Below are 12,229 nucleotides of genomic sequence, written 5' to 3'. Positions count from 1 at the left end.
GTAGCCTGAATCTTCTATTGTCTAACTAAAGTTTTTATTTTATTTTATTATTATTACTATAAAGCATAAATATTCTCCCTGGCTGTAGAAGTGGTTGAATCATGACTTCAAAGGGACAGAAATTTGTGAGGTTCGTTTGCCCAAGCCTGGTCTTGTTATATATATATATATTTTTTTCTGCAATTTTATTTATTTAATTGTTTTTGGTACAGCTAAGGTTTTAATTTTAGTACTCTATTTGCGTACTTTAAGAATCAAATGTTTTGTGATGCCTCAGCTTTCATCTTTCTTTTGTACCAAAAAGTAAGTCATTAGTTTCCATCATTCAAAAATAAGTTTTCTTTTATTGATTTTTCTCCAAAAGTATGGAGCTATTTACCTATTTTAAAGATTTCTACAAATTGATATTAAACAGAGCAATCAATAATTCACATATGATCATATGTTACTACTAGGACTGCTAATACAATCATAGTTGAGGTGATAATATAGCGTAGACTACGGAGTTTTCCAAGATGGGAATGCTTTTATCAATTAAAACTAGAGTTTTATTTTAGTGAAATATTTATTTAAATTATCAATATAAAACTCTAATTTTGATTAATAAGAAACTCTGACAACACCTAATAAACTACACTTCAGTTATGTGTGATTCAAGTTCAATCCAGTCATTGATTTTGTTCGTATGGTATTCGGATTAACCAGCAACAACGGGCCTACCCCTATCCTTCAACACTATCCTACATTCCTGTTCCTACTTAACACCTAGTAACAAAATTTGATCATATAATTTTTTGATGTTGTTGGAACATTTTTATGCTAACATATTCCTGATTCTTACCTCAAGGTACTTGATTTTATATTTCTGTCCAGGTTTGTGAATTGGAAGTCACTGTCATCTTCAAGTATTGAGCACAATGATTCTACCAGTGACGGATTTCACAAGAGAGAAGTTAAATCAAGTGTATGTCCTGTCAGTGATGGATCAATAAAAAAAATTTCTTGTAGGGGCAATGTTTTTGATCCACAGGGGCCAATACTTCAGAAATGGAACAAAATATTTGTAATCACGTGTGTGATGGCAATCTCTGTGGACCCTCTTTTCTTTTACATCCCAGTGATAGATGACAAGGAAAAGTGCCTTAATTTGGATAAAAAATTGAAGATTATTGCTAGTGTTCTGCGCACATTCTTTGATCTTTTCTACATTCTTCATATCATCTCTCAGTTTCGAACTGGGTTCATTGCCCCTCCTTCTCGTGTATTTGGAAGGGGTGAGCTGGTTGATGATCCTTGTGCCATAATGATGAGATACTTAAGTTCTTACTTCATGATTGACATTTTATCAATTATTCCACTTCCTCAGGTATCTCCCTCTTCTTCTATTCATTCTCAAGTCAGAAGTGCTTTTTGATATTATCATTATCTGTCAACAAAGTGTTAATTACCATTTAACAATTATTATGTACTGAATCACTAGACACCTTTGTTTGAACAATCAATAGGTGTAATTAAATTGTAATCTCAAAAGCCTAAATATATAATTAACCCCTCGGAATGATTTTAATGTCCTCTAGGAATATACTCAGTTTGGTATTTTGGTATATCCAAAATGAAGACACCTGCAATAATAGCTTTCAGATAAGTTTGAAGTGAAAGACATAATTTGACATTGTTTTAACACCTTTAATGCGTATTCAGGTGGTCATTTTAATCCCAAAAGGCTCAGTTCCATATATGATAAAGGATTTGTTGAAGTATGCGGTAATAGCCCAGTATGTGCCAAGACTTCTGCGGATCTACCCTTTATTCAAAGAAGTAACAAGCACTTCTGGCATATTGACTGAGACAGCATGGGCTGGAGCTGCTTACAATCTTTTTCTCTACATGCTAGCAAGTCATGTAAGCTGGTTTTCTTATTTACGTTCACAGTACCTCATCATTTATGTTCCTAGTTATCCTGCCAAGTTATATTATCATCAAGTACATTTGGCATACTAGGTTGTTGGAGCTTTCTGGTATCTGTTTTCGTTAGAATCAAGGTTGCGGTGCTGGCGCCGGCAGTTGAACCATACTATCTTTCCTCATGAATCCTTTCTTAGCTGTGGAACTAAGAATTCTACTGTTCTATCAATTCTCAATGCTTCTTGCCCTTACGATGATCCTGATAAAATTGGAGACTTGACAGCTTTCAATTTTGGAATATTTTTAGACGCTCTAAAGTCTCGTGTGGTAGAATCTACTACAGATTTTCATCACAAGTTCTTCTTCTGCTTTTGGTGGGGTTTGCGCAGTGTAAGGTTGAAAAATTATCTTTTCTGCACTTGATTCCAAATGCAAGATTCATTTTTATGAAATTTAAAACTTTTGTACCCTTGTGGATCTTTTCTGCGGACTAGTCATTAGTTAAGGGAAATGGTTCCTCTCATCGATGTTGAATTTTCACATGACTGAATTTTCGCATGAATTTGTTATAATGTTATGTGAAAATTTATGTCTGTCTCTCTTTATAAAGAGGGAGAAAAGCATTTCAAAATTAACATTTTCGCCTTTTGTTTTGCAGTTCTGTTGGGCAAAACCTCCAAACAAGTACTTATCTTGGGGAGATTTTTTTTGCTATTTTTATAGCTACTTTTGGGTTGGTTCTATTTGCGTCACTTATTTCAAACATGCAGGTAATTTTTCGTTAGGACTATGAGATGAGATCATAGACATGATAAGGATCTTTCATATATTAATGTCATTAATTACGCTTCCTAAGTCGTGCATTAAGTATGATTCATTAGTCCTTTGTTTTGGCATATTAATGGTGTTTGCGATAGAATTAAAACTAAGCACTCAAAAAGGGACAAACTTTAAACCTTAAGATACTAATTCCATGCCTTCCATTACAAACCAAAATATAATCAATTTGGGGTATTAAAAGAGCAAGCTACATCAAACTTCATATACTGGATTCATGGCTTGTGTTTATTGTTACAGAAATATCTACAATCTACAACTGTTAGAGTTGAAGAGATGAGACTCAAAAGGCGGGATGCAGAACAGTGGATGTCACACCGCATGCTACCTGACTTGCTTAAAGAAAGAATTAGACGATATGAACAATACAAATGGCAAGTAAATAGAGGTGTTGAGGAAGAGAAATTAATTCACAACCTCCCTAAAGATCTCAGAAGAGACATCAAGCATCATCTTTGCTTAGGTCTACTAAAAAAAGTGTGTATCATCCATAGAAGAAATGCTAGTAACACACTTTCACAAACAAGTTCTTCAATAATTCTTTGTGATTGATCAACTTTAAAAATTAACTTTTTAAAAAATGGACTAATCACAAGGACGTGTTCGAAAGAGTGTATTGTTAGCTTTCTTCTCTTTGCATTTAGTTGTTTTTTTATTTTTTTTACCCTCTTACTACCTGTCAAATGTTAATGAACATTAAATATTCTTATTGCTCTAGGTGCCAATGTTTGAGAACATGGATAAACAGCTACTTGATGCATTGTGTGATAGACTGAGGCCAGTCCTTTATACAGAGAAAAGTTACGTAGTTCGTGAAGGAGATCCAGTTGATGAAATGCTCTTTATCATGCGTGGAAAACTTGCTACTGCCACAACAAATGGCGGAAGAACTGGTTTCTTCAACTCATCAGTGCTCAAAGCTGGTGATTTCTGTGGAGAAGAGCTTCTAACATGGGCCTTGGATCCCAACTCCTCCCCAACACTACCCATTTCAACTAGAACAGTAGAAACTATATCTGAGGTTGAAGCCTTTGCTCTCACGCCTGAGGACTTGAAGTTTGTTGCTTCCCAATTTCGACGCCTTATAAACAACAACCAACTCCAACACAGTTTCAGGCAAGGCTTGATATGTGTTTCACCTTTTCTTTCGTTGATATATGATGCATCAATGACATATTTGCATACAATTTCTTCATGTTAATCTTAATTTTTTTATAAATAAGCATCAAATTAAAAAAAATTCGACACTTTCTTTGCAAATGACTAAGACTCTATGAGGATAGATGTTTTGTAAGAAGATTTAGAACTAAGCAAATGCTAACAAATGGTCTTTTGGGTCTGTTAAATAATAAAAAATAGAGTTTTTGAATTTGAAAAATTGCTATTAATATACTTTCTCTGAAATTTCTAAATTTTTTAATTTGATTTATAGTAAAAAATGTATTTAATAATTTCTTAAGTAATTCCTTGAGAACATTGGTTCATTTTTATATTTTTAATAAAAAAATGTTACACAAAAAGAAATAAGGGGCAGAAGTCACGACTTTTGTTTAGATTCCGATTTAGATTCTGATTCTATAGGTAGCTTAGATCATCCCATCAAAGTCATTTTAACAATGTGAATCACAATTTTTAGCAATATGATGGTTATAAGAAACCATACTAGGACAAATATTTTCGATGTAAAGATCATAGAGTGAATTCCATTTTAAACAGAAAATAGAAGAAAGAAAATATGTTTCATAATCTCATTAATGTTTGTTTAGGTTCTATTCCTTGCAATGGAGGACATGGGCTGCATGTTTCATACAAGCAGCTTGGCGTAGACACCGGAAAAGGAAGACTGAGAGGTCATTACGGGAAGCAGAACAAAGGCTACATGCTTTTGAAAATGAAGAAGGGTCCTCACCAAGCTTTGCTGCCACATTTTATGCATCAAGGTTTGCATCCAATGCATTGCAGCATTTGCGAAGTGGTAAACGCAACAGAATCCCACAGACTCAGAGATTACTACCCCTGATGCCTCAGAAGCCAGCTGAGCCAGATTTCACTACTCAAAAGGACTAAGGGTGTTGTACACTAGTTTTAAGAATATTTATACCAAGTTTCATTTTTGATAAAACTAAACTTGAGAATTGTTCATATTTAACATTTCCTTTGTAATTGTGTGTGCATAATGTGGATTTTATGTTTTCCTACAACAAAAATATGCGCATATGTAAACACAAAAGTATGGAAAAATATTGGTTGTTTTTTATGAATTTTTTAAACGATGACTTGCTGCCATGTCATTGCTTAAATGATGGCTTTGGGTGCCTAAGCAGTGGGTGTCCAAAATGTACGAAACTCTCCCAATGCACACTTTGAGCGGTGAGATTCAGGTGCTTGAAAGAGGACAAGCCAGAATTTACCTTCCTTCCATGTTTGTTGACTGGTGTTTTATCTATGTTTTACCGGGTAAGAATATTGTCTTTTGGTTCATCTATTAAGCATCTTGGCATTAGTACAATTTCAGATATCTAACTGTGTTTATTAGACTAGATTATTCTTATGGTATAAACTTATCAATTTTATTGGTTGAGCCAGCGTGCTTTTACACTCGATTGTCAAACTTTATAGCCTTGTACCCTTCTCTTGCAAAATGTAAGCTAGATATTTATTTGGATATTACATGACAATTGACATAATGTTTCTATATCTTGGAATTTGTACAAGATTTCAAATGAGGAATTAACGTTGGTTTGTCCCTTTCAATTAGTCGGTCAAAGTCAAACACGACATAAATTGTTTTTATTTGAGAAATTTATTAACAATTTACTGAAACATCACAATTGATATATGGCTTATCTATCTTTGTGGTATTTTTGAACAGAAGTTTTATGATGACTTCAAAGCTTCAGTGCATTCTACACTCTGTCATGTTTGTGGGTGTTGGTTTATCAACTAATGGAAATAACTACTTTCTCCTATCCTTTTTATAAGAAATAAAAAAAAAAATTAAGTTCTAATTATAAGAAACATATAATATATTTGAGATGTATTAATTGTTGAATTATTTTTATACTTTTTTTATTGTTAAATTTATATTTATGAAAAAAAATTATACCAACTACATCATTTAATATCATAAATATTTTTAGAATAAAATTTATGTTTATGAAAAATGTAATTAAATTTATTACTTTTCTTAGTTATTGTATTTTAATCTTTTATTTTTTATAAATATGACCGAAGGGAGCATCATTTAAATATCAGTAAGTTACATTCATACATTTTGAATTTTAATCAAGTTATGCTCAATATTGTTTTTTTGCCTTACACACCTCTCAAATAATAAATCAAGGAAAGTTTCCTGATGAGAAAGATATAAGTATTATAAAATAAGGGAGCTTGGGTAGGATAAGATAGAAAAGGAGGTATTAAAAATAATTCGACTTAATTTGTTTTTAAACTACATGTTTTCTTTTTCAAATATTTAACACAGCTTTATTTATTTGAACTTACATTCGAAATTACTATCAATTGAAGTATATGCTAATATCAATATAATTTCTTTTAATAATAATAAAAAAATCGAGGATTTAATACATTCCAAATAAGATTTACCATTTTATTAATATGAAAACTGGTATGGGCTTCTTACTTGGGCCGAGGAGGTAATGGAGCCAGCCTTAGAATGAATAAAAATGCTTGTGAATTTTTTTCTCGTTTGTGAAATTGTGAGTTCCTTCACGTTTTGTTGGGCACTCGTGTGGGGACAGGGCCTTGGCAGAGAGCCTGTTTCACACTTTCACTGTGTTGAGAATTGGATTTTGGAAAAAATAAATAAAAATTAAGAAAAGACATATTAAATTTATATTAATATATTACTCATGATTTATTTTAAAAATTATAATATTAAAAGAATATTGATGGTTGAAAATAGTCCATGTTACTTGGCATACCCGAGAACGAAACATCCACCCACAAGAAGCAACACTCCCACCTCAACCGAGTCAACTCGGACGGTACTCAAAAACCCGTTCAAGTCGGGGTCAATTCGTTCCCCGGGAAAGGCGTGAACGCACGAGTTGGAGGGGGAGCTTCCTCTCGGTTCGTGGACGAGGCTCCGACGGGGTGAACTCGCCGTTGGAAGGGTTGAGAAGGGGGTGTGGCACTCTGTTTCGGTCTTCGATAGAGTTGCATTTTGTCGGAAGGGAAAGCGAGGTCGTCGGAGAAGTGCGACTTTCCAGTGCCGCTGGCGCCCACTTTTGTAATTTTGTTTTTCTACTAAAATATGTATAGAAAAATAAAGGAAAAAAACGGCACAGGACCAAAGTGATGCGCTATCTGTTACTTGTTCTGATATTTCAATTATAAAATAATAACTAAAAAAATAATAACAAAGAAAGAAATTACCATTCTTGAAAGAAAAGCCAAAAAGAAAATTAATGATTGGTGGAACACACGGAAGTGAAAAGAGAAGGAAACCTTTTAAATCAGAAAACAAGAGACCAAACATGTACTGAATCCAAGGTACATTAAAAAACACGGGAAATTAGAGCTGAATAGAACTTATCTAAGAAGGAAATTGAAGTTCACACAAATATCTAACTTACATGAATGTTTAAACATAAAGTATTAGACATAAACTTTGTCCCGAATCGCTCTCACTCTTGTTGGGTCTTGTGTTTCTTCTTCTCCTCATGTGCTGGAGCCACCTTCTTAAATAAATTAGTAAACTCCTTCAACCTTTTCTTGAACCAGTTGGGCTCATTGTCTTCTTCTCGTATCTTTCGTTTTTTTGTGTTTCGTGCTTCTTCAACAGCAACCTAATCAAAATTAATTAATAATTCATTACTAAGCATCCTAATCAGGTATGGCAGAGACATGTAAGCGTGAGACTTGTTAAAAATGACATGACATGAGTTAAGTTTAAACACGTCACCTTTGTAACATTGGGAAATGCTTCTTCGTTCTCCGAAGCCGGGAGTTCATTCAGATCAAATGCATGTTTTGGGAGTGAAACCACCTCGACCATGGCTGGAGCTGGAGCTAGAGCTAGAGCTGGAGTTGGAGTTGGAGTTGGAGTTGGAGTTGGGGTAGTATCGTAATTATTCACCGATGACTCAGAAGAAGTCATGATATCCCACTTAGCTCTGCAGCTTCTTCACCAGAACAAAGGTTAAAAATGATATGGTATTTCTTGCATGCCTCTTGAAAAGAGCTTGGGCTATATATAGATGTTTCCTTTTTGTTTTCTTCTTTGCTGCATTGACGACACAACAAAAGTTAGGTTGGCAAAGGTTTCGGTTTCCAGAAAAGAAATGAATATTATAAAAGTAACCAGAGAAGGAACGAATATAAAAGTTGAAAACAAAGTTGACCACATATCGAGAAAATAAATAAATCTATGTGACACTGACAGAGAGAAAGACAGCATATGCTTTTTGTTCATAATTCCCCAAGGTTCGCAAGCCAAATGTAAGCTGCAATCACGCTCATAGCCAAACTCAAATGTCATTGATTTGATTTATTTAATAAAAATCATTTCATTCAAGATAAGCTATTATTTTAAGTAAATAATACTATTCCTAAATCCTAAACATGCAATCCTCCGCAACAATTATCCCATTCCTATGCTTTATTTTTATATATGATTAACATTATTTACTGATTCTTGGCGTTGGTGATGCTTTCTTCGCGAGAAGTGGGCTAAGAATGACGTCTTGATCGATACGACAAAGAAATATTGATCACGAGGCATGGAAAAGAAACATTAGGTTTAATTTTTTAAATATAATAGAATTAATCGAATAAGCTTATTTAATAATTTTAATGTATAAAAGTATGAGGTGTCAAAACTTATTTAAATGTCAGTGTAAAATAATTTTATAATAACAGTGCATAATACTTAATCAATAATATTATTAATCAGAATAATGTAAAAGTTAATACTGATTTTAAATTTGTGTACAGTTCCTTTGTTTCATTTTTTCTCTTCAAACAAAAATAGTCACGCTTTACTTTTCTTTCAAATAAAATAATATTAGATAAAGTATAGTTTTCTCTTTATTTTTATTCTTTTACCAAACGAAGTGTTAATATAATTTACCTGAAGCTTTATCTAATAATAAAACAAATTAATAAAAATTTCGAAAAGAATATTTCTAACATTTCTCATTGTTCATCAACAATTCTCCTATAAATACGCTCTGCAATTTGTGGCTAGTATTAGATAAAACATCATTTTGTCTCATGTTTTTGCCTCGTCAGAAAGATCTAGTATATTTATTAAAAGCATCAATAAAACATATATAATATTTAAATTTAGATGAAGAGTTCAAGGAATATGGATCTCAAACATTAGTGTTCCCTGACTCTAGAGGTTCGAAGGCTTGAGAAGAGAAATTTTAAAAGCGTAAAATTTTTCATTTGGCAAATTTCATAGAAAAAGGCCGATCACTAGATAGAATCTTTATTAATTGGAGTTCAGATCCTCTCGAATGTCTATCCATATAAAATAATCTTATTCATAGAGCGCATCTGATGTTCTACCAAAACTAATTAAACTTTGAAAACATTAAAAACTCAAATTAGGATATTTCTATGTAGAACTGATTCAAATTCATGGGTCCCCGTGTCCCAGTTGGTCAGATATGAATGCTGAACTCTCCTCCTGGCCTACACTTCTGCAGCCTAATTTGGAATTATACTTCCACTTAGCATTTGACTCATTCATGTTATTTTATTCTCTTGGATTCTCTTAACTATGCTTCTTCCTTTTGAAACAACATTTTTATATTTGCTTCAAGGAGTTAGTGTTCTAAGTTCAATTTGAAACTATCCCACCCTTAAAGTGCATTTCTTCTTTCTCTAATACTTCCTTTCGTCACCTATTAAGCAGGCATGGCATTTTGAGTTCCATCATACCAATTTGATAGAATCCATCCAGTAGGTGGGCATGAGAAAATTATCTATTAGGGTTACACCTCATCATGATAAGTAGTTTGATGGATATTTCACAACTTCATAGATCTAATTTTGTCTCTTAGAACATATTATTCTTGTGAGATAAACTTTTTGTCAATTTTTACTGTTGAACTAGCTGGCTGTTACACTTGATTCTCAAACATTAAAGCCTTAAACCCTTTTTCTTGCAAAATGTAAACTATATATTCATTTGTATATTACAAGATTTCAAAGGCGGAATTAACATTGGTTTATTCCTTTCAATCAATCTGATATCATGTGTCAAAGTCAAACACAACCTATGTTTGCAATTATATTTGAGAAATATATTTGCAATTAATTAACTGAAACGTCACAATTGGTATGGTATATGATGGCTTATTCATCTATTCGGTACTTTTCCTGAACTTCTTGTCGGGGGTATGGCTGGATGGATTGTTAAATGTAATAGAGAATTAGTAAATGTAATATATGCGTCTGAAATAAGTGAAAACAAAGGAAATAGAGAACTATTCAACCTGAATTCAGTTTATTTTTTATTCATAATTTTGTAGTATCTATAGACCACCACATTTTATAATTCCTTTGAGTGTTTTAGATTTTTACGCTACTTTTTAGAAGACCACCAACACAGAGAGAAGCACAGTAGAAGCGGTGCTAAGGCCAGTAGGGCTTATTTTATTGTCTCTCTCTTCTCTCTACTCGCTTAACACTCAAAATGCAGCTTCTAAGAAACTTCCTTCTCCAATACTGTCTTTGATTTATACCCCAACCCCCATCTATCCTTGGAGACGATATATCCTGCTCGTGTGGCATTCCCCAAGAATATGGTTATCATGATTTTATTTTATTTTTTTGGTGGAGGTATGGTTATCATGATGTAATCAAAAAATAAAGTAAAAAGAAAAGAGGGCTATATTAAAAGATAAAAGGTCCACACGACAAAGAATTATATAGAAATGTTGTCGACACGCGATGGCACCATATGTTATTCTCTTGGATGATGTTTAAGACCCACCACCCCTTTCTACAATAAAACTATAACCCCAGTTCGGAGATTGTGTTATCCCTTGTGTTCACACAAGTGAGTAATCAATAAGCATAAGAAAAAGTCTACATTAACTTTAGAAAACATATCTTAATATTTATATTTAGATAGAATATTTTGGACAAAAATGGATGTTAATTATCTAACAAATAAGAGTATACTCCGTCAACTACCGAGTTCACGAAATCTAAGATTCTATCTATCGACAATACAAAATAAGGACTCATAAACAATGAAAAATTTAAAGGCAGCATTTGGTTTTCTGAAGCATAGTCATTGCGTTCAAAGATATATTTATTTACGAATCATCTTCTTCTAGTAATTATATGTTTCCTTTATATACAAGAAGCGAAAGAAAAAATAATAATAAAGTTCAGAATATGAGCATGTATATGAATGAGGAATGTGCTATTGAAATTATTTGAAATAAAATATTTTAGAACAAATTTTATATTAATCAGTGCTGTGAAGGAAGAATGAGAACTACGACTATATACTAATTATAAGTTTTTATTTTAAACCGCATCAATCAGAAACACTTTAAATTATTTGTACCTGGCTTTCTTTTTTATTTGTACTAATTTTTTTATAGTGTTGTGAGATATTTAAATGTTTGTTTTGGAGAATGTATGTATATTAGGTCATGAAGTTGTTAAGAAAAAAAAAACAAAATTGTCAACTCGCCTGGGACAATTCTCTTCACTCCCCATGGTTTGAACCTCGAAAACGACATTGTCCTTATGTGAAATTCCAAATCAAAGACGAGATAGCTGGGGTGAAGTGGAAAGTGGAAGTGAAAAGAGAAAGCAACTTTTTCAATCAGAAAACAAGAGCTGAATTCAGCGTGATTCTAGCGTCCTCCCTGTCTTTGTATTTTTAAAATCCAATGGCTAGGAATGAGTATGATACAGGGAGCAAAAGAGAGCAAAAGAAAAGGTTTGGTTGGCAAAGACAGTGGGGTTAAAAATTCACAGAATGAAGATATAGAAGTTGAAAAATGGACCACATTTCCAGAAAAGAAATGAGGTTCTTGCTAAAGTTGTGCTCCTAAATTTGAGAAATAAATAGATGTGACACTATCAGAGAGAAAGAGGGACACGCTAGCTCTTATTCCCTCAGCTTCGCATAAAGCATGTTATTGGTTTAATTTATTTTATAAATTAATCATTTTTTCATTTAAAATAACAAGATATTATTTTTAAGAGAATAATAATATTTCCTAAACATGCATTAATTAATTCTTCTGTCCTTCTCAGGCTGTTAAAATTTATTTTATTGATTCTTGATCGATACAACAAAGCAATCTTGATCAACGATGGTTTCTCTTTTGCAACGACGAGTAGACGATTGGAAAAGACAAATATGTTTACTTTTAGAGGTTTTTTTATGGTAAGACCCAAAAAAAAGCTTCTCTCCTCTCCTATTTTCCTGCTCCCCTCCAAATTTCTTTACTTTCTTTTCTACTTCATTCAAACAAATCGTAAATTT

General features: G+C 32.8%; 1 protein-coding gene across 1 annotated transcript; it reads left to right on the top strand.

Annotated features, from left to right (window-relative positions):
- Positions 1 to 101: 101 nt before the first annotated feature.
- Positions 102 to 5,222, top strand: LOC113851082 (cyclic nucleotide-gated ion channel 1-like). The gene is made up of 8 exons (XM_027481568.1): positions 102 to 130; positions 874 to 1,366; positions 1,702 to 1,902; positions 2,002 to 2,300; positions 2,564 to 2,675; positions 2,983 to 3,219; positions 3,461 to 3,858; positions 4,509 to 5,222. The coding sequence occupies exons 1-8, from the start codon at positions 102 to 104 to the stop codon at positions 4,807 to 4,809; spliced, it is 2,070 nt and encodes a 689-aa protein (XP_027337369.1). The 3' UTR covers positions 4,810 to 5,222.
- Positions 5,223 to 12,229: the final 7,007 nt, after the last annotated feature.

The sequence above is a fragment of the Abrus precatorius genome, unplaced genomic scaffold, assembly GCF_003935025.1.
Source record: "Abrus precatorius isolate BTA unplaced genomic scaffold, Abrus_2018 Scaffold9, whole genome shotgun sequence".
NCBI lineage: Eukaryota > Viridiplantae > Streptophyta > Magnoliopsida > Fabales > Fabaceae > Abrus > Abrus precatorius.
The sequence above is the reverse complement of the archived record's forward strand: the minus strand, read 5'-3'. Positions and strand labels throughout refer to the sequence as shown.